Here is a 23261-nt window from a genome sequence, read left to right on the forward strand (position 1 = left end):
AAAATGTATGGTAGAATTTTACAGTATGCTCAAAGGCATTGTGAAATGAGAAATAGGAAGGTAGGCTATAAAACTATAATTTTACTAATTGGTCACGTACTGTATTAGCCTAATGGAATCAAACACTTGTTTGATGTGAAATTCATGTACTTGTGATTTTCATGTTTTGAAACGTTTTCATCAGTAAAAGCATAATTTCCTGTGAATAATGCATTTGTTCATTGAATACTAGCCTATAAAAATTAACATTTCTAATAAACAGTTTGTACAATCTCAATCAATGAAGTAGGCAGTAGGCACACAAGTATACAAGTACATAAAGTTAAAGTCTTGGGGAAAAAAAATATCAGTTTTAAAAAAGTCTGAAAAAGTCTGGAATTTTAATTTGGAAAAAGAGCAAGCACCCTGTACAAAAGGTCATTGCTGGAAAAGCTGTTCAGTGTGTTGTATGGAAGAATATTGATGGAAAATTGAGTGGAAGGAAGAAAGGTGGTGGAAAAGGTGCACAAGCAACATTGAAAGCTTCAGTTTTGCAGGAAATGTGAAGCAAAGCTTATTTAAGACTTTAGGGGCGGACCACAAGGCTTGGACTGTGGCTGGAGTTGGAGCTTCAAGGACATGAGCTACAGCCTCTGTCCTTGTATAAAGCCACTCCTGAACCAGACGCAATATCAGAAATATACCAGGAACCTTTAGGAGCACGTCATGCTTCTGTCTGCTTTTCAGCGCTTGCCTTAAATAGCATTGCACCGCTGGGCTTGTTTGAATCTTTGGATCGTCATAAAGGGGAAGCTGAGAGCAGAGCAGAGGAGCTGAATGGGATCATCAAAGCAAGCTGACTCGTCCCATTCACACCACGCCTCATTGATGCTGTAATTTAGGCGAATGGAGGCTCGACCAGATACGCAATATTTTAACTGTTCAGTACATGGACATACTTTTTAGCCATAGGCCCACATTTTAATCATTTTTATTGATCTGAATTTGAGGTTTCATTAGCTATAAACCAAAAGTATCAACATTAGCAGGAATAAACACTCGACATGTATCACTCTGAGTGAAACTCTTTTAATTATTGAAGTTAATTTACATTTTGATGGTATTCCAATGTTTAGAGATGCACCAGTATTATCATATCAACAAAAAAACAACAACAAAAAAGCTTACTCTAATCTCATCTTTTTCTTTTTGAATGACACTTCTCCCCCTCCTCACCTGCTTCCCTCCCTCCTCCCCCCCCTTTTTGGACACATAGCTTACAAATCACAAGCTATCTTGGTCTCTGGCCTCCAGAAAGCGTGACCGCCAGGTAAAAGCGTGCAGGACTGCCCGTGACATTGCCTGATCAGAACACTTTCAACTCTTCCCTGTGCATCTGTGTTTGCGCATTCAGCTTCTTCTTCTTCTTCTTCTTTTTTTTTTTTTTTTTTTTTGTCCCCCTCCCTCATCCATCCGTGACTCATTTGTTCTCTTTCTTTGCTCCAACAATGCACACGAATGCTGCACACTCTTACTGCTTGCTCTGGCCTCTCTTGCTCATCTTGCTTTTACACATTAGTTTTTAATTGTATCAGGAAGTGGCAGATGTCTTTTTTTTTTTCTTTTTTTTTTTTTTAGTTTTTAGGTGCCGCATATTTGACTGGTAATGAGTTAAAAAGTAGAGTAGTAAAAGCAGACATGGAGAGATAAGGCAGACTTTAGGTCTTGTCACTGACCCTGTAGTGCAGCACAGGAGATCAACTTTCTGTATCTGTGTGTAGACGCATCCCTCTGGCTGCAGCTCAGCATGGTGTGATCTCACACACACACACACACACACACACACACAGGCAGTGTCTGCCTCACACAGCCTTCACTATCCGACTGAGGTGGCATTTAAATAATGAGCTTAGTTTGTTTGCGCTGCCTCGTCTGTCCCCTGCGGTACGTCTGTCTGCTCCGTTCGCCGCTCCTGTTCGATACTAATCGCTTATTTAGAAAGGCATTGTTGAATTAATTAGGTCTGGTTTCAATGTGACAGTAGCGTCGGTCCTGTTTAATTAAAAATGGAACAGCTTCTGGTAGGGGTTTGGTGTCCGAACTAAAAAAAGCATTAGGCCATTTAACAGTAGGAGATGATCTTGTGAGCAGATTTTCTGAGATTTTTTGATAAATCAAAAAAAAAAGCAACATTCATTCTTTCACTCAGTCTTTGTTTCCCCACTAGATCCTCTGATTTCCAGGTTTCATTACGTAAACTTCTGGTCAGACGTTTGCTTACACTTATCATGGGCATGAATGTTGATTTAACTTTAGGCTTTTAATGTATGTTGGATAATTCTTGAGTTGAATGGTTGTCGAAACAGAAATTTGTAGATGGTTTGAAACTCTGACTGAAATGGTTGTTCTAAAAACACAATAAGTTGAATAAAGAAAATTACGTATAAAGTTTCAAAGTGTGCAATATTGCAAAATGCATTAAAATATTCGGCCACTTGGATGTACTGTCGGTTGTTCAAGGTGGAAATATTCTGATAATCACTGAATTAAAAAAAGAGTTAAATAACAATTGGCGAAATCGATATCTTGATTGCTATTAGGGCTGGGCAAAATGGACCAAAAATAATATCTCTGTATTTTTAGGCTGAATACCAAAATGTATCTGTTTTTCTTTTCATACAGTAATTTTAAAAGGCATCTCTGAAAATAAAACTTTATACCAAATATATCATAGGCACATTTTTTAACAAACAGCTGTAGCTAAATATGAGAAACAGCTGAAAATTAACCTACTGGAATAAATAAAAGTATAATTACAACACAACATAGGCCATCTCGATATAAACAATATAGTCTGATCTTATATCTATTTTTTTTTAAAATGTCCATATTTTCAAAGTCTCGATATATTGCCCAGCCCTAATTGCAATGTTCAACTATGTAAATTTCTGTTTTCCTAATGATGTGATCTCAGCTTGATTTATGGAGTAAACTTAAAAGCCATAAAACACATTTTAAATAAATCTAATCAAATATGAGGGGATTGTGTATACAACATTTCACTCTGCGTGTACAGCTTTGAGCATGTTGGAACTACAGAAAAAAAAAACACTAGACTAAAACTTGTTATCGTTTGTTGGCATAAAAAGTAGAATCAGTGATGCAGCCCATAAGATAACATGTGAAGGATAATTAAACACTTTTTCCCAAGAGCAATGATTGAACATATCATCCCACCTTAAAAAAAAAAGAACAGATCAAATGTATCCTTGAAAGCCAAAAAACGAACAACATAAAGCCCTGCATGCATCGTCGAGTATCTTTCAAGTTTGAACGTGTCACGCTGTGCCTGCTCAATATAAAATGCTGAAAGCAGCCGGTCTCTGTACGACGGAGAAGGTCTGGTTCCCGCGGCAGAATCACGTCGCAAAGATCTAATGGAGATGTTGGTGCCACAGTGAATGGACAGCAGGGTAATTTTACCGCCTCCATATTGGAGAGGAAGGGATGGAAGCAGCTGTGGAAGAGCTCATGGCTGGTTTGAGGAGAAATACTTTATAATAGGACGCCTGTCACAACAGGAATCACACTGCATCATTTCCTCTAGAAGTTTCTGACGTTGCTTGAGATCATCAACTGGTTTTCCCGTCAACTCATTGAAAATTGAGATTTTGCCCAATATGTAAAATAATTGCACAGTTTGAAACGTGGCTTTAGACAATAAGAAATAACCCATGGTGAGTGTATGTAAATGTCTCACTGGATCCTTAAATCTTCCCATTTCAGTGTGAATTTGTGAACATGTCACTTTATCTACATTTTCAAAAGTCTCTCCCAGCTTCCTGCCTCGGTCAACTCTGCGTGTGTGATTTTCCCTTTTTATCTTAATAGTCTCTGCAAATCTACAAATGCACATGGATTGCTAAGCGTGTATTTTAAGTTTGTTGAGAAGATTTGCACTGCTTTAGTGTTCTTTTTCACTGTATTAAAAGTTGATTTTTGCATTAAAATGTTGTCTAGTAGCACAGATGCTACTTATTCACACCCCTGACAGATGTAGAGTTAATATTATTGTCATTCAAAGAATAGGTTAGTTTCTGATGGTTAATGACTCTGGCATCTCTCAAAAGATAATAAAACATGGGAAAGTGGCATCAGTTTACAAAAAAAACGTTTATCCTTTTTTGTTTTACATTAATCAAAAAAATGCTTTATTTTATCATAATCAATGGAAAATTATCAGCATTACAGCAATTGAACCCTTCTTACAATTGCTGGCCAGCCTTTTTACAAATTTTCACTGGTATTTTTAAAATGTATCTCTGGTGATGAGCTCCAAGTCTTTTGAGTTTGGAAAGCCTCCTTGCCATCACCCTAATCTATAGCTCCAGTCTGAATTCGGGATTGTATAATTTATTGTAACCAAGAAATTAGGATTTTGGCAATTAAGTAAAGCAATTAATTATACCACAAAACTCTGATGTATGAAAAACCCAAAATGGCTACATGGCTAGGATTGTAAAAAAAAAAAAAAAAAAAAAAAACATAATTATAAAAAACAAAAAATATGCTGGTTTGATAAGAACATCTAAATAGCAACATATGGCGATTACTGTTGGTATATTGCATTTTAATTTAAGATACAATCGCACTAGTTCATCTGTCGTATGGAGGAGGGCTAATTTATAATGTGTACCTTCTATTTATTTAGTAATATTTGTGTTAATGGGGCTCTGATAGTAAAGCCTTATAGCCAAAAATTTGTATTTTTAATACTTTGAGCGTAACTTTTATCATTATCCCTAAAAATATCCTGATTAAAGCCCATATCGCCCCATCCCCAGTCCAAAACATTACTATTACCTTCAGTCAGAACAAACAAGTTGATAAATGTAAAGAACTACTTTACAACATCTGCTTAACTTCAGCAGTTTTGAAAAATAGTCCCAAAAAAGCCAAATGTAACCAAGTCCAGCAGGCCGTCTGCTCTGTGAGAACCAGGCGTGTAATTATTTTTTTTTCCCTACAGAACGGCTTTCTGCCAGCAGAGAACTTAAATGGACCCGACACACACCGGCCAGCATGAAGTGATTCACTTTGTTTGTCTCATTGCTGCTTGAGTAGCATGCCGTTTTTTTCTCTCAGCATATTTTTGTGCATTCCCATGCGGACACACAGCAGATGTATGCTGACACGCTAAGTGTAAGGGGGGGGGGGGGCTCAGCTGTGAGCTCAGTGTCACGGGAAAGACAGACAGGTTGATCTTGAGTAACGTTTTCCTACTGATGTTTCTAATCCGTGCTGCTCTCTAATGAAGATTCTTCTGTCTATTTGTGTCTGTTCTTCTTTATTTTTCCTTTATTTTCTGGCCTGCTGTCCTGTCTGTCAGCTGCAGGAAGCCAAGCAGCTGGAGAGAGAGCGGCACCGGCAACACTCCCCCGTCACCCAGCACACCGAGCCAGAATCCCCCCAGCTCCAGAGTCAAGTTCACCCACCAGGCAAGGGTCCGACCCAGGAGGCCAACGGCCCCATCAGCCCCGCGACCCCCAGCATCGCCTCCCCCTCCACCCCGTCCACCCCTTCGACGCCGGCCCCGGAGTCCAGCAACAGGTCTGCGCCCAGGGAGCGGGAGGAGCAGGGAGAGCAGCCGGCCCCCGACGAGAACCCGGATCCCGAGAACGGCTCTGAGTTCTGCACGGCTGAGAACGAGCAGACCGAGGCAGACCAAGCCACCGCCGCAGTACAAAGTGAGACTTCTTACATAAAAACGCGTATAAAGACCAGATGAAAGACTCCTAACTGTGTTTGTGTGATTTGCTCAGATGCAGCGGCCAAACGGCGTGAAGCGGCAGGCGAGGTAGAGGATGAGGAAAGCCCAAACTATGAGGAGAAAGCCCAGGAAATTGTCCAGAGCATTCTGCAGGAGGTGGTCAACACCGTGGCTGGAGGTGAGACGTGCGCCCAGGCTACTCCATGTTCACGGCAGCTTCTTCAATGCTGCAGCATAAAACCACCAGGCCTGTACTTATAATGTATATTTTGAATTTGTTGATAATTATCGATATCTATCAATATGATTTCTGTTTTATCGATAGTCTTTTTTTTTTTTTCTGTATCTACCAGCCCTGCTAGGATTCTTTTTTTTTACTATTGAACTAAAACGCTGTGTGTTTGCCGGTTAAAGACAATTTAAACACATGTAATCATAATAATAGCAGGGCTGCTCTTAAAGGCATACTATGCAACATTTTTCAGTTAATTAATGTGTTCCATACCGTTTTGGATGATTAAATGAGTCATTTCAGGTCAAACAAAGGTTTTCTCGGCCGCCCTGGTGGTCTGTGGGGGAAATACCGCACTTGCAATTGCAAGAGCTCTCGGCCCGCACACACAGAAGTCTCGCTTTACGGCGAGAACTCCATGTGTTTTTGCCCTGCCATTCACTATATGCACGCGCAAAAGCAACAACAAAGAACCGCGTGTTAACGTCAAATAAACATGCAAGCATATCAAGTTTTTTTTTTTTTTTATGTTGGCGAGGCGGTAGCGTGAGTTTGGTGAGGCGGCCGCCTCGCCAAGATAGCGCTGCAGGAAACCCTGATGTTCATACTTTCACTGTGTTAGTCATTGTTTGTACTGCCGTTTTTTCCACTTTTCGTTGCGTTCGCCTGTCTGCTAAACTCAAAACAACCGCGCCTGGCTTGACGAGAAACCAGAACAGCTGAGCATCTTTACGACAGTGCACTTTTACTTTCGCCCTCTGTGGGGAGCCTCGCTGGAAAATCAACCCCGGTTGCATAGTATACCTTTAAGAAAAACATCACTATTATAAGAGACAGGCTTAATTCTTAGATAATGGCGCTGCGTTTCGGCTTGGCTGAGTCTGCTTTGTCCAGGTTGCGTCACGCTGCTGTCTTCTAAGAGAACAATTTTAACCATCTCCTCCTCCACTTATTGTGACTGCAGGCCACTGCCTGGACCCAACAAACCTCTGCTCCGACACCAAGGAGTCAACCGGCGAGGGCGAGCCGGCAGAGTCGCCGCCGACCGACGCAGCGACTGAGGGCACCCAGAGCTCGATGGAGGATGAGGGAACGGTGGGGAGCGACAGCGAGCACGTCCACGCAAACGGCATTCCCGGCACGCCTATTTCTGCTAGCTTTACGCCCTCGTTGCCTGACGACAGACTGTCCGTCTCCTCCACCGACACTCAGGTGAGGAAGTAACACAGCAGAGCGATGTTTCAGAACCGGTTTCCGAGGGTCTGAATCAGTCTTGAAGTTTTACGTTTAAGAGACTCTCTAGCTAAGTCCTAAATTTGGAAATTTCTTCATGTTTCTTATTCTATCGACACCTTATGTTCTGGAAAAACTACACAGTTTATGTTCCAGCGATCGTATTATTATTTTGATTTATTTCTTAGATTGTAGCACTGTTGGCACCTAAGAGCCCCGTTAAAAGCAGCATGTGGCTATAGCTTCCCTTTAAACCCGTGAAAAGTGTTCTCCAAAAACAAATAACTGGCCTTTCTACTTTGTTTAGAGAAATAAACGTTCTTGTTAGTAATTAACTAGTATCTCCTTTTTCATAAAGTTAATATTTTTTTAAATTGTTGGCTGAGACCTGTTGTAATGAAGCCTGGGAGTGTGTTGTTTGTAACCTATATGTGTAAAAGCATCGGAGTCACGTGCAGGAGCTGAAACACACCTTAAATAAGTAAAGGGAAACATTACCTGCTTAAGTTATGGAGTTAAAATCAGGCTAAGATGTAGATTATGAGGTTTACTTTGTAAAGTTACTGGTGTAATTCTCATTGGTCTTAAGTTTGCACTAAATTGTGCTTAACTTCCTGAAACTTCCTTTAATCTCCAACACCTAAACGGGTCTGAAATCTTCTCTGGTGCTTTTCCATAAGCTGTTGTGAAGTCAAAGTTCAGCCAGAGTGAATTATTTCATGTTCAACAAAGGCGGACTCTGGACTTTCTTTTTTTTTTTTTTTTGGGCCAGTGCCAAACAGGCGTGTGTTTCTTGCATCTGCTAATTTCCCTGTTAGCTAATCAGAGGAATCTGATGCGCCTGGTTAATGAATAAATAACTGAGCTGCCTGAGCCGTCCTCCTGCAAGTTTCTGAATGAATAAAATAAAATAACTTATAAAAAAAAAAAAACATTTGCACTGCGACTGCACTTTAGCTGTCGTGAGTTTTCCTGCTATCATGCGCTGGGATGTTTTGTAACATCGTTCTCTGTGGATTTGACGTTCAGTGGGAATTTAGCTGGTTTAAGGACATGTGATGAGAATATTAAATCCAGTTTATATCAACTACATTGTTACAGTACGATTAGATCCTCCCAAGTGCAATGCGTTTCTTCGGGAATTAAAATTTTCACATATTTTTGCTTTAATATGAGATGTTACAGTAATAGAACATCTGTATAAACATTTAAATTACCTGTAATCGTTGATTACCAGTCAAATCTTATGCAAATGATTAAATACTCTGTGCAGATTCTCTCCTTTTACACATTTCTGAATAATTCCTTAAAAGTTAAATGACTGCATAGCATCTGTTAAAGAAAATTACTAAGTCTATTGTTAAAGACTGTAAAATATTTAATATACTCCAAATACTATACTATAATATATATATATAATATAATATATAATTTTTTTGAACCTTTTAACATTTAGTCACACTACAGCCATCAAGACCGCTTAAATCTGCTGTATTTCACCTAGAGTTTGTTATAGATCAACACAAGGTATAAGTTGGGCCATAATTCTGAAATGAAAAGAAAATAATTCACAGTTTTCAACATTTTACTTGGAGAAATATATACATATATATTGCATTTTATTAGCTCCCAGTACCTTTAATGTTCCTAAATAAAATTCAGTGCATCCAGTTGCCTTAAGGGGATGCCTAATTTCTTAAGAGTCCACCTGTTTGTAATTGAAACTTGGAGAAGCTGTGGAGAATTTTAAAGCAGCTTTAGGTTATAAAATGATATCCCCAGCTTTGGTCATCTCTTAGATTTTTGTTTAATCCATCTGGAACTGGACTGTGACAGAGCTGCAAACCCACCGAGGCCTGGCCGCCAACCTGAACCGACAGGCTGGGCAAGGAGAGCGATAATGGGAGAAGCAGCCGTGGAGGAAGTGGAAGAATCTGTTGGCAGGACAGTGGTCCTAAAATTCAGCGTTTATTGTAGAGCCACAAGAAGAAAACCATAAGAAATTCTGTTTGTAGTTTTCTTAAAGCCATGTAGAGGTCATGGCAAACATGTGGAAGAACAGGTTAGACCCAGATAAACTTGTTTGCCGACTGCGCTTCACGTCCCCTGCATCATGCCGTGGAGATGCCTTTGTTCAGCAGATACAGGAAAACTGATGGAAAGACAAATGGAGTTAAATTCAGGGGTAACCCAGGTTTCCCTTCCCATAGAGCAAAACTGAGAGCTACTTCATTGTTGTTGTCATACGAAGGGCTACCTGCTAGAACTAGAAGAGTCAGAGCTCATTTGAACTTTATGTAAAATGAACATAGTTTTCACGGTTTGTTATATATGTTATTCTAAATCTATATAAATGCAAGTGTGAATAAACAGGAAGAGGAACAGAATGAAATAAAGTTTTAGACGCAGCTTACTGGCTGGTTGTGCTGTTTTTAGAACAGGCTCACGGGCGCCACATGTGGTCCTCACATGGCCCCCATGTTGGAGACCTGCCGTAGAACAAGGACCCTGAACACAGCCGGAGCTATAAAGTAATATTTTAAATCAAAGCAGAATCAGCCATTAGAATGGTATTTGAATGGTTTATTGACACATGATGTGGAAATGGTTCAAGAGATAAAAAAAAAAACACCTTTTAAAGGTAACGTATGTTTCCTATTAAGAAATCCTCCTCTTCATTCAGCTCTATGTGACCTTTGCAGGTCAGCGTAATTGTAATAGTAATAGTATTTTTATTTTTTTTTAAATCCTATTGATCTGTAGGTCTTCAGTTATGTACTGATGGTGTTAAATAGTCTAGAACACAGGTGTCAAACTCAAGGCCCACGGGCTGAATCCGGCCCGTCAAGGTAAATAATCAGGCCCTCAAGAGCCAAAAAAAAAAGGCATCATGTCATAAAGTAGAGGCATATATCCTTTTAAAGTGTATAAAGTGGCTAAATCTGTGCCTCCTGTAAGTGTAACTCACCCCAATATCAACTTTTTTTGCAGATAAACTGTATAAACTGGGCCTAAGGTTGCTACTTTTATGTTACTGTGCATTTTTTATACTTCTATGTGAACTGGAATGAAATTATGAAATGAAAAGTATCTTCTATACACGTGCAACCGGCCCTTTTAATGACTTCATGACACCAAAGTGGCCCTATATAGAAATGAGTTTGACACCCCTGGTCTAGAAGATCAAAGCTCTGACACAAGAAGTTTTTTTTTTTAATATATATATTTCTGTAGGAATCGGGAGCAGCAGCCGGGCAGCCGCCAGGCGCAAAGTTCTCCCACATCCTCCAGAAGGACGCGTTTCTCGTCTTTCGCTCTCTCTGCAAGCTGTCGATGAAGCCGCTGTCAGACGGACCGCCTGATCCAAAGTAAGATTTTAGTTTTTTTTTTTATACAATTAAGAAGGGGGGAAAAAAATCATTGTGAAAGACATGCCTTGCAAAATATATTTATGATACCCAAATCATAAGTAAAACTGACATTTTATTGTGTTGGACTTGTTTTTATTTGTTTTTCCTAGTTTGTGTAACTGATTAATTGTTAATCAGCATCCAATAGTGACCTCTAGTCCATTTAGATGGTGGGTCTATCATCTCGCCGGCTTTTATTATAAACTGCTTCAAATCTGAGAGTTAAAATCTTACTTGCATGAATTGCTCAGAGTCGTTTGTGATTGTATTCCTAGCAGAGGCTGCATGAAAAAGCCTCGTTTTTTATTTTCTAAGCTGCAGGTTTGACTGCGGACATTGTGAGTCGCGGTTTAAAACAAGGATTGCTCTTATTGTAGTGTTTTTTCTCATTTGGTTATGGAGGCGATGAGACATCAATCAGCATTTTTCTGAATCACTTCCTTCTTTCACGAAGCACAGGAGCCCTTTTAGTCCTTCCTCCTTTTTTTCAAAGCACTTCAAATGCAAAATGAATGATTTTTTTCCTCCGATTTAGTGTTTCTTCTGACCTTCCGTCTCTCAGGGGAAATATGATTGTATTCTGTGGAAACTGGATTTACTGCCTCTAGCTTGTATCTAAAACTCCATTCTGACTTTTCCCTTTTTATTAGTTTTTTTTAAAACTAATTGAATCTTAATTTCTGTAAATTTATATCAAACAAATAGAATCCAAGCTGGTTTCTGAACAGCTGTAGCTCACGTCTCAGTTGTAATGGGGTGTGTAAACTGCGTGTGTGTGGGTGGCCTTGAAGGCTGATGTTCTGTCTGTATCAGACAGAAAACTTTACTCTTCTAATAAGGTTTATTGGCCAGATAGCTCACTTTGTCACACCTGAACGAAATGACGCACAGCGCTTTACAGATGCAGTGTCTGCAGCCAATTAATCTGGATTGGTGTCTGCGATCACATCTGAGCTTCTGTCTTCACGTCTAAATGTTGCACTAGTTTTCTCTAAGAGTTCATCCAATTTATTCTTAGTCATTGCCTTTTTTCTTTTATTTTCAGCTTTTCTGCTTTGTCTGTTCAAATGGATTTTCACTTTCAAAGGTGGTTGGCGATGACATACATACAGAGAATGTGAAGGTTGCATCTGTATTTTCTAATGCTTCAGATGTTTCCATTACCACATACCCACATAAATGCTGTCAAAAGCCTCTTTTTGTAACATTTCAGTCCGAACTGCTTCACTATAGATCTTCTGGTCCTCATCACCGCCATAGAAGGGATTTTTTTCCCCCTCACATACAATTGCTGTTTGCTATTTGTTTCTTTACTAGTACCAAGTATAGGAACCTGAATGAAATTGTATGTAATCTTGAACTGAAATTGGCTCTCATCCAACAAATTACTTAAAGTTAAAGGATGTTGTTTTTGTGTTGGTGTTTTAAGCCTCGTGTTTCCTAGAAACAGAAGAAATAGAAGGTGAAGCATTGCAAAGAAGCAGTTAAACTCTGCTTTTAAAGTCGAGGAGTTTAAGCTATTTATTAAAAATGCAGTTGTTTCTTTCCTTGCCACTTATGCTAGAGAAAAATTAGACAAATGGAGGCAGAGGCTCCTGAACATTTTCTCTCTGCTGAGGACACAAATTTTAATGCGCCGTCGCTATGTAGTTAGTTTTAAATCCCCTCCAAGGACATTGTTTTGAGTTATAAAGAGCAAGGCACACAGAAGATACATTTGGGATGAAGCTGTGGACTATAAATCAGGGTTAGGTTATAAAACAATAATCCCAAGCTTTGGCCATTTCAGGCAGCACCGCTGAAAACAGAACGAGAACGTGACAGATGAAAACCTACTTGGCCGTTCACTAAAGCTGACGGGGCAAGGAGAAGCCTTAAGCAGGCAAGAGAAAACATCTCACAACTAAGGGAATTTGCCCAGAGGAAAACTACGGGTCATGTCCTCCATAAATCTGACCTTCTTGGAATAAAGGCAGAGAGAAACCATGCAGTGGTTACAGCAAGACTGTGGAAAACTGAACTTTTTGACCAGCTGGTAAAAGGGCATCTGGGACAAAACGATGAGACTGCATAGCACCCCCATAGTGGGGTACGGTGGAGGTCGCATCATGCTGTGGGAATGCATTTTATCAGCAGGGGCAGGGAAGTCGGTTAGAGTTGAGGGAAGACGGATGGAGCTAAATACAGGGCCATCATGAGGGGAAGATCATCTGCTATTACCATATAACATAGAAAGGATTCCTGGGTCAATGCTTATGTGCTTTTTTTGTGCCTCTGCTCTGTCTTCTCTAACCCCCAGTCGGTAGAGACAGATGATCGTTCACGCTGAGCCTGGTTCTGCAGGAGGTTTTCCTCCCTGTTAGAGGAGAGTTTTCCTCTCCACTGTCGCTTTGTGCATGCTTAGTATGAGGGATTGCTGCAAAGCCATCAACAGTGCAGACGACTCTCCCTGTGGCTCTACGCTCTTTCATGAGGAGTGAATGCTGCTTGTCAAGACTTGATGCAATCTACTGGATTTCCTTTAGATAGGAAACTTTTTGACCAATCTGTCTGCATGATTTGATTACATTTGACTTTGTAAAGCGCCTTGAGATGACGTGTTGTGAATTGGTGCTATATAATTAAAATTAAATTAAAAATCCTTGACAGGAACCTGTTGAAGGCTGCAAAAGACTTGAGACGTGGGTGGTGGTTCACCTTCCAGCAGATTATAAACATGCAGCCAGAGCTGTAGGGGAAAGGTTTAGGCCAAAGCATAGTCATGTGTTAAAATGCCACGGCCAGTTTCCAGATCTAAATATGAGTTTGAATCTATGAAACCTTTTGAAAATTAGTTTTTTTACGCCTGCTCCTCATCAAGTCTGGATGAACTTCAGCTATTTTGACATGAAGAATCCTTGCAGCTGCAGTGAAAGCAGGTTTTGCCACATTTTGGGGGCAGAATCCAAACGTAGAGCACATTTTTTTTAGGTTTTGTTCTGTAAAAAAAAGAAAGAAAGACAGAGACATTGAATCAGTCAAATCATCAGTGACTTTCAAAGAGACTGTAGCAGACAGATATCACATTTGTGTGAACTAATTTCAGCGTTGCTCTTTATTATCTCCTTTTTTAACATTCATTTGAATGTTTTAACCTTATAAACGTCCGAATCCTTCTCATAAATAAAGTTACTAACAAAGCTCTTCTTCTGGCTGCCTCAGGTCCCACGAGCTGCGGTCGAAGGTGTTGTCTCTCCAGCTTCTGCTGTCCATCCTGCAGAACGCCGGGCCCATCTTCAAGACCAATGAGATGTTCATCAACGCCATCAAGCAGTATTTGTGCGTGGCGCTGTCCAAGAACGGCGTCTCCTCTGTGCCTGAAGTCTTCGAGCTTTCTCTCTCCATCTTCCTCACTCTTCTCTCCCACTTTAAGACCCACCTCAAGATGCAAATCGAGGTAATATGTTTGCTTTTGCTCATTTGGTTTCTGTCTATTGCAACTTCTGCTGACAGCTCAGATAACCAAGTGATTTGATCTGTAAGATAAAATCAATCTATGGAAAATCTATTCAAGTTTAAATTTCCTAAACTAGGAATGTTTAGTTTGAATTTATGGGGCTCACAGTGAAAAACTTTGAAGTCAAGCTATCTCAATAGTTTCGGAAATCCTAAATCCTAAATTGGGCATTTGTATGATATTCTATGTACAAAATTTCATATAGATTCTAAAAACTTAACTAAAGGAAACAAAATAAGCATTTACTTAATAAATGTACAAATTTAACACCTAAAAAGAAAAAGCTGCCCAAAAGGCCTTTTGTACCTTCTGTTAAATCATAAAACCTTGTGAAAAGTTGATGCAAGGTTCTCGATGTGCTACGACCGTTTTAGTTCATCAAAGTATAAGCTTATGATTTAAAAAGATTTTATTGAAACTATAATAGAACAAAAAAGGATAAGTATATTGATCATTTTCTGCAAAAAAGGGAGAAAAGGCATCATTCAGTTGCTTCAATACTTAGTTGTTGGATGTGTTGAGAGAAATTGAGTAATTTAATAAGTGTAATATAAAAAAAACACCACCTCCTATTATGATTTTGGCAGTATTTCTAAAAGCATCTGGGACATGACACAAGCAGGCCTTGGTGAGGCTGTTGCTCTTCCATCTCAGCCAATCAGCTCACATTATTAAAAAATGTAGCCTTCAGCTAAAATCGACTGTTTTGGCCCTAGTAAACAGACGGAAAAAATGTGGCCATGGAGGAGTACATTTTCACCAAAAAATTCAGAGATGTCTAAATTAATTTCATATATTTCAGAAAAATTTGCATTTTTGTCTAATGACCAAAAGCCCAGAATTTTCACGAACATGTGGATAATTTTCCATAATTAAAGGCATACATTTACAGTGTATAAACTCAGATGTTTGACATTGTAAAGTCAGAACAAACATTAAAAAGCCAAACATTTGCAACAAAAATGTTGCAGGAAGATCCCAGATCTACCACGTACACTTTGGATATATCCAGATCTGCGTCTCATAAAGTCACCATTTTGAATTTAAATGACTTCTGGCATGTTTTTTTTTTGTTGAAAATGTCTGACTTTATAATCTCAGTGGACTTCCGAGTCTTTATCTGATTAATTTAAGAGGTTCTATCTTGCAGGTTTTTGATTTTCCAATGTCAGAAATTGCAGAAATTGCCCTGGTTTTAATATTTTAAATGTCTGCCTTTAATCATGGAACATTTTTTTTGGTTTCTTACAAATTTGCAGCTTATCAAGTTTTGGCTCATAAATATTTGAAATCACTGACATTTTCGGCAGACGTTTATTCCTCCATGGCCAAATTATATCCCTAATACTGAATACCTTGTTTTGCAATGACGAGTTGCGACAGCTCCTTTTCTAGGGCTGCTGTTTTTAAAATGCGATGTGGACTTTCTCTCTGTTTCTGCAGGTCTTCTTCAAAGAGATTTTCCTGTACATACTTGAGACGTCCACAAGCTCTTATGACCATAAGTGGATGGTCATACAAACACTCACCAGAATATGTGCAGGTTTGCTCCTCTTCTTTTTTTCTTTCTTTATTTTTCTACTGCTACATCATTAGTAAATATTAGTTCAATAATAAATACTTAATATGTAAGAACTTTATAAATGAATCAAATGCACTTTAATTTATTGATTAGAATCGGGTATTCATGAAAGATTACCTAATTCTTATGCTTGTATTATATTATCATTGTATTCACACAAACGAAATTAAGATGAAATCAGTCACATGGTCAAATTTATTTTATTTATAGTGAAAAAGAAACAAAATTTTCTGCTACTGTGAAAATAAAATAAGCTGTTGATTAATACAACATCTATCTATCTATCTATCTATCTATCTATCTATCTATCTATCTATATCATTTATTTTAAAATGTTTTATTTTGATTTTTACTTATAGAAATAAAAACATAGAAGCCTAGTTTTTCTTATTCGGTAAAGTCTGGTATCCTTTTTTTTGTCCAACTGAGTAGTACTGGGCAGCAACAGGTGGGGGAGGGGCGGCACTCTGTTACTAGATACTCCAGGACTTTAAATTGTACTGAAAAGTGCTTTATAAAATAAGCTTGCCTTGTTTGGCATACAGCCGGAGATTTCTCCCATCTCCTTTTTAAAGAAATTTAAACGATTTAAAAGGTGTGACAGAAATATTTTGAGTTTTGAAACAAGAACTGTTTTAAATGTTGCCGTCTTTGGAGCAAACTCCATATAAGGAGTTATTTTGATGGTTTTGTCTGGCTTTATATCAGAAGTGTGACCAAACTCTCCATTTATTCTTATTCAGATGCCCAGAGCGTTGTGGACATCTACGTGAACTACGACTGTGACTTGAATGCTGCTAACATCTTTGAACGCTTGGTCAACGACCTGTCAAAAATAGCCCAGGGCCGCGGAGGCCACGAGCTCGGCACAACTCCCCAACAGGTGACTCCTCTTTTAAATTTCTCATGTTCTTCTTTCATTCTGAGCTTGCTATAAAGGGATCGTTCAGGATTCATTTATTATAAATCCGGATTAGTTGGTATCAGGGAGTAAAGCTGACTAATTAGAGAGAAGCCAAGACCAATGTGGATTTCTACAAATACTAAAAAACGTCAAGGCGGTTTATTCAAACGCTGTTTTATGAACTTTTAAAACTTCGTCATATCTCCATCGGGCAGTAAGGCTACCTTCACACTGCAGGTCTTGAGGCTCAATTCTGATTTTTTTGCTTGAATCCAATTTGTTTGCCTGGTCATTCATTCTACTAATTAAATAAAACAGCCATCAGATTTCTGACTGAGCAATTCGCAACCCAGATGCACCGAAGGAGGAAGTAGACGTCACACAGCAGCGCTCTGTTTACGTATGTAATAATGGATGTAATTGTTACTAGAAGCATTCAATAAAGCTTAGTTCCAAAAAGAAAAACCTTATAGTTGATACTGCCGTGTCTGTGTTATTACGAAGTTGTTGAGCAATGGAAGGCATTAATATTAAGACCACATCAAGAAGAAAAAAAGGTAATAAGAAAACAGCACAGCTATTAACGATGATCTTTATTGGAGCCGTGACTGCTACTGCTGTAGAAAAGTCTGTGTGGATATGTAGTGAGAGCCAGGACAGTGACATAAAGACAGACGAAATGCGACATGACCGGTCAGACTGCAAACGTTCTGAAAACTGCCCTCTACATATCCAAATTAGTACCACATTCTGATTTTTTTTTGGGGTAAAAAGATCGCAATTTTCCTGTTTTTACACTGCCATGAAAAAGTCTCGCATACGGGCATAAAGATTGGATTTAGGTCGCATTTCCCTGCAGTGCGAATGTAGCCTGAGATACTCAGAAGTTGATAATTATTTAAACGGTAGTTGGAAGTGGAAAGCATTTAGACTTGCCCTGTGAATCAGAGTGAGAACAAAACATGTAAATTTTAAGCCAAGAGCTAGTGTTTGATATAAATCAAAATAAAAAGGAAAAATATTACAACAGTTTATGTGAACACAGTTTTACTGATGATTTTTATCCCGCTGTACTTTTTGTATCAGGTATTTATTGACGTGAAAGGGCTTACGTCTTTGATTCTTTGTACGTTTCTTTTGTTTCCAGTGTCATTAATAATCAGTTTTCCTGAATATTGGTTCATAAAATAGAAAATAGAAAGGGCTAGTCTACTCAGACTAGCCCTTTTGCTTCAACGTCTAGGACCAACTAATCTGGATTTATACAAAATGAAGACACCAAAAGTGTTGTCTACATCAAATAAGATATTAACTAACCATCCTGAAAAAAAACCTGAACCATCCCACCAGGATAAATGTAGCTTTAAAGGTTTTACTGATCACTTCTTTACGTTTCTTTATATTATTCTCCAGGAGCTGACGCTGAGAAAGAAAGGCCTTGAATGTCTAGTGTCCATCCTGAAGTGTATGGTAGAATGGAGCAAAGACCAGTATGTCAACCCTAACTCCCAGACCAGCCTAGGTGAGTCATTTATGAGACAAATATGAGGCAAATTGTGTGACTTTATCTTTCTTTTGGTCGTTTTTAATCATCAGCTTGTTGATGCATTTCAAATAATGAGTTGTCACATTTATATTTCATACACTGATATCGCAGTGATTATATGTTTGAGCTTTATTATGCAGCCCTGGCTGAAATGCTACTTTTTTTTTTTTTTTAAGCTAAGCTGCAGGTCCAATCTCTCTCTCTTTCTGCTTTTATAATGGCTCCAGAATGCCTGTAGCATTTCAGCTCCAACAATACACATAGCAGGCATGGAACCAACCACCTCCAGGTGAGGAGAGCAGGATTATTCAGCGTGGAGTTGCTGCATCTTTCTCTTTTTACCCGTGACAAATGTAGGGACCAATTGACCACATGACTACCTGAAATGTAGACTGTTCCTCCAGCTGTCAAGTTGCTGCAGAGTGTTCCCACAGGAGGAACTGGGGGGAAATTATCGGTGAAACTGAAGCTAAATGCAGGTTTAACACAGTAAAAGTGATAAAGTGTTTTTGTGGACAGGAACACATGGTTAATTTTAACTTAAAATGATGGAAACACGCTCTCTGTAATGTTATGCTTATCTCGCATTGAACAGAACCCTCCATATTGTCGCCTTTTCCTGCATTATTCTGTAAAACAGGGAAGGTTAAAAGCAGATTTTGGCCCTAATCTATCTGGATCGGTCTCGGTTCCCCTCTGAGGTTAATAGGAGTTTGCGATAAGACTTGTACCCATCAGCATGACTGCAGTCAGCTGTGGGATTGACCACTGGGAAGAAGAAGGAGGGATGTAGGGGGAAAGCGAGCACTCAGCGGCTCAGTTCCAGCCACAGGAGGCGGTGAGGAAATGCTCCAGCTCATAGAGGCTAATCCAGGAGGTTCAGACTCCAAAAAAGGGCAATACCTTACACTGAACTGAGATGAAACACCAATCTCTGACACGTGGAGCATATCCTCTCTCGGAGACGGGTGGCTGGGTCTTGTGCACAGCAGAGGATTTCTGACGTTAGCTGAAGGAGGAACCCAAACTAAAACGAAGCTGAAACTTGGAGAAAGGACTGAAAAGATATCCCTTAAGCCTCTGGAAGTATCCACAGGCCAGCCTCAGGCTAAGCTGTCGGAGCCAAGCCGCAGAGGCAGCTTTGTTGACTGTCAGGGATATTACCCTGCCAAAACCCATGATGGCTCATTAGTATACAAGCAGCAGCTCACATTAAAACCCTGAGTGTGGAGTTTGCCGTGCTGGATGCGACCCGGCTGTGCAGGACTGTTAAGAGGAGAGAGAAAATGTTACATTTCAAACTGAACTCTATTACAACAGCATACCAGGTCTTTTCTTTTAATGCTTTGTTGTCTTTATCCTCTTCTTTCTGAATAACCTCAAAGCAAGAACAGGTAAACCTGGGGACAGTAGTGAGTAGATAGTAGAATGTGTGTGAAAATAGCCAGTTATTAAACCTTTTTGTGACTGTAGTTCAGGTAGTTTTTTTTGTTATTTTGGTAGGTTTTCTGCATTAAAGGTACAGTCAGTGATTTTTTTCCAGAGGTTTTCCAGAGTCCCTTTTTTTAATAACTCTGCATGCGCAACACCGTCTTACCTCGCTCCTCTGCTCCTCGGGAGGATCGTGTTAAAAAAAAATCCACTCTGGTTATATTTCTTCCTACTGAGGCCTTCCTCTTCTTCTCATAAACATGAACACGTTTTGCTTCTTGCTTCCCTCAGCCATGTTCAAAGTCTACTGTGAGAGCAGCGGAGCTATAATGGACGGCTAACGTTGAAGCTAACTGGATACGTAGACACTAGAAGTGCGCATGCGTAGCCAGCAAGCGGAAACTAGCAAGGAAAGAGCGCGCACACTGGCGTTACGTGAGTGCATCAGAATGATTGGCGTGTGGGACAACCGATAGATAAGGTGATACCCATGAAACTGGAGGGGAGAGAGGAGGAAGGCAGGACCAAACTGCTGATCAATAATGCCCTTCTGTGCTAATGGCAGGATCGGTCAGTTATTACAGACATGCAGCTCTCAGAGATCTCTTTTTTTTAACCTCCTATTTGTAAATACATAATGTGTTTACTACTGTCAGGATGAAAGAAAAATTGCACCCAGTATAACAAAGTGTTTCTGAACAGGATTACCAACTAAAGCTTTAAATTCCTGCCTGATTTTGGATATTCCTGCAGCTTCTTCTCTGTTCATATTGCTAATTTTCTTTGGCTTTGGGTTATATCTGATAAAAACAGTGTGATTGGACAGAAATTTGAAGTGGGTTTGTGTACTAAATGGATATAAGCGGCAGAGGGAGGGACCTATGAGAGCTTCCTAGCTGCTCTGCCTCTGAGCTCTTAAAGCATGAAATGTCCTGACCAGAGAAAACTTTGCTGCTGTTCTCAGTTGCTGTGGGGTTTGTACAAGCTTCAAGATCTCATGCTGCATGCCAGAACAAACTGCAGACATCTGTGTTGCACACTTCTGCTCCATATTTAATTAAAAACTTGATGTGCTTGTATGTATTATACGAAGATTTGGCTTAATGTCTCCATTAAATAATGTCTTGAAGCAGGAGGTCAACAGCGCCCCCTGCTGTTTGGTTTGTACCTGCGGTCAGTAGTTTGATGAACACTATTATTAAACTTCTAAAAAAGTACAAATATTAATGTAACTGAAGTTACATTAAGATTTGTACTTTTTATATTAATGGCTTGATATAATCTTTTGTCATGACGTTCATAGCTAGTTAAAAATTGACTGCAAATACAAGTCGGGCTAAATTTATGTTGTTAATATTATATAGTTAAAATTGTGTACCAATGTTGAAACATTGTAGTTGTACGCAATTATTGTTATATGTAACAAATGAACCCATACTCAGTGGTGGGTAGTAACTAGTTACATTTACTCAAGTAACTTGTTGAACAAAATGCACTTTAGGAGTCGTTTTACTGCACTCTACTTTGTACTTTTACCTGAGTCATATTATTACTAAGCATCGTTACTCTTGCTAGAGTAAAATTTCTGGCTTTTTAATATTTGTCTGATATTTAATATTTGTCTCCATAATCCAGTAAAATACTTAACTACAACAAACACTAAATTCATAGACCACCATTTTAGTACAAAGGGCATAAAATAGTTTGTTTACAGTTACAAAATAGATGTAGGAAGGCTGAAATAGTAAGGTATAGGTTTAAAACAGTCATGCAAATCGGTAAAGTGATGAATTGACCCGCAGCCGCTGGCTACCCCTCCTGCTTTCTTCCTCTTCTTTTTTTATACATATGTTGTGTGTGTAAACCAATCATTTTTGTACAGTTTAGCTATGTGACTAGAAAGATATTGAAACTTATTGTTAATAAAATTGAATGTAAATATTTTAGATGCCTCATCAGGTAGAAAGTGAAAGCCTGGCTCTGGCATGGACTCGTGACACCAGAACACTATGAGGAAACAAACTCAGACTTTAAAAATACATCAGAAGAATCCTGCTGGATATTCATACTGATAGGGAACGGGTAATGTGTTGGGAACTAAAGGATCCGCATCATTCGATGAAAAATTATCAATCCACAGAAGGCTTAATCTGAAGTCACTAAAAAGCTGATGCAGCATGCTGGTCCAGTTTTGTGAATTATCATTGCAGAAACTACAAATGATCCTCAGTAGCTAGTACGGCCCCCATCTGCTTGTCTGCATGCCTGACAACGTCGGTGCATGCTCCTTATGAGATAACAGATGGTGCTCTGGAGTATCTGACCCTGAACTCCTGGACAGTCTGAGGTGCAACCTGTTGGGGTCGGCTGGACTTAAACATGATGTAGCAGAGATGTTCTGATGATTTAGGGTCAGGCAGCATGGATGTCAGTCAGTGACGTCCATTCCTTCATGCACCAGGAACTGCCTGCATCCTCCTGCCACATGAGACTGGGCCTTATCATGCACCAGGAGGTACCCTGGACCCACTGCACCAGTGAAGTGTCTAACAATGTGTGTAAGGATTTCCTTCTGATACCTAATGGAAGTCCAGGTGCCTTTGTACGTTCTCTAAGGCAGGGGTTCTCAAACTTTTCGTGGCCAGGGACCCCTTAGCAGCGGGAAAAATGTTTCCAAAGACCCCTTTAGATTCCTCATGCTGATAGTATTTTTAAACAGCCTTTTGTACTGTTAAATACATTAGAAATTATGTATGTTTTTAAATATAAATATATAAAAATACATCTAATATAAGGGACATGGTGGATATTAGATCCTTGTTCTCAATAAAGCCAAACTCGATGTAACTGTTGTCATACTTCCTAATTTTAGCTGATTTGGTTTTTACCTTACTTGATTAAGTGGACAGAGGTAAATATTTGTCCATTGTGTTACTTAGCTCAACCCAACAACATGCGTTTCACTAACCCCCAATCCATAGTTTGTGGACCCCCGAGGGTCCAGGGACCCCGGTCTGAGGGCCGCTGCTCTACAGGTCTGTGCGTCCCTCGGTGGATATGCTTCCACAGACCAGCACTGACCCACCACACCGATCATACTGAACAATGTTGCAGGCGGCATGACGTTCACCGCAGCTTCTCCAGATCCTTGTCAGTCACATGAGCTCAGAGTTCAGACCTGCTCTGCTGTGAGAAAAGTGCAGGACGCCAGAGCCGAACCTGTGAATTTAGGTGTTCTTTGTTGAGGCACGCATTGGTGTGCCACCCTGGTGGAGTTGGACTGACCTCTGTAGGGTCCAGGTATCGCCCCATGCTTACAGTAGTGTCTCTAGATCTGGTCAAATGCAAAACTACTATGAAGCAGTTTATGAAATGAGGGGAAAATGTCTGTGGCCTTCACCTACAGGATTCATGTCGCCTCATTGTTGCCTCTTCAGTGAACCTGCTGTTAATTTCTTTAACACCTGCACAGCTGACCCTGATGAGCAAACCTCTACTACTGAGCTGATCAGATCAATGCTCCCAAGGGTTAAACTAACTTAATTTTATACTCTGTCTAAAAAGTGTTCCTTTAATCTTTTTGAGCCCTACATTAGCTATCTGAAAAGGGGGATTTCTTTAAAACCACGGTAAACACTGAAACCAGAAACCAGCCCATCCCGGAGTCTGTTAATTCGT

At 39.6% G+C, this 23261-nt stretch overlaps 1 protein-coding gene across 4 annotated transcripts in view; it reads left to right on the forward strand.

Annotated features, from left to right (window-relative positions):
* Window positions 1-23261, forward strand: part of arfgef1 (ADP-ribosylation factor guanine nucleotide-exchange factor 1 (brefeldin A-inhibited)) — an 87936-nt gene that overhangs the window by 39223 nt on the left and 25452 nt on the right. Inside the window, exons 6-15 of one of the 4 annotated variants that reach the window (XM_036125324.1) lie at window positions 1256-1309; window positions 5369-5726; window positions 5802-5927; window positions 6946-7193; window positions 10449-10582; window positions 13826-14060; window positions 15564-15663; window positions 16446-16585; window positions 18020-18128; window positions 19538-19546. In XM_036125324.1, coding sequence (XP_035981217.1) covers window positions 1256-1309; window positions 5369-5726; window positions 5802-5927; window positions 6946-7193; window positions 10449-10582; window positions 13826-14060; window positions 15564-15663; window positions 16446-16585; window positions 18020-18128; window positions 19538-19546 — 1513 coding nt within the window. The remainder of the gene's footprint in view (window positions 1-1255; window positions 1310-5368; window positions 5727-5801; window positions 5928-6945; window positions 7194-10448; window positions 10583-13825; window positions 14061-15563; window positions 15664-16445; window positions 16586-18019; window positions 18129-19537; window positions 19547-23261) is intronic. The other 3 variants (XM_036125326.1, XM_036125325.1, XM_036125327.1) reach the window with 3 other exon arrangements.

The sequence above is a fragment of the Fundulus heteroclitus genome, chromosome 21 (genome assembly GCF_011125445.2).
Source record: "Fundulus heteroclitus isolate FHET01 chromosome 21, MU-UCD_Fhet_4.1, whole genome shotgun sequence".
Taxonomy (NCBI): domain Eukaryota; kingdom Metazoa; phylum Chordata; class Actinopteri; order Cyprinodontiformes; family Fundulidae; genus Fundulus; species Fundulus heteroclitus.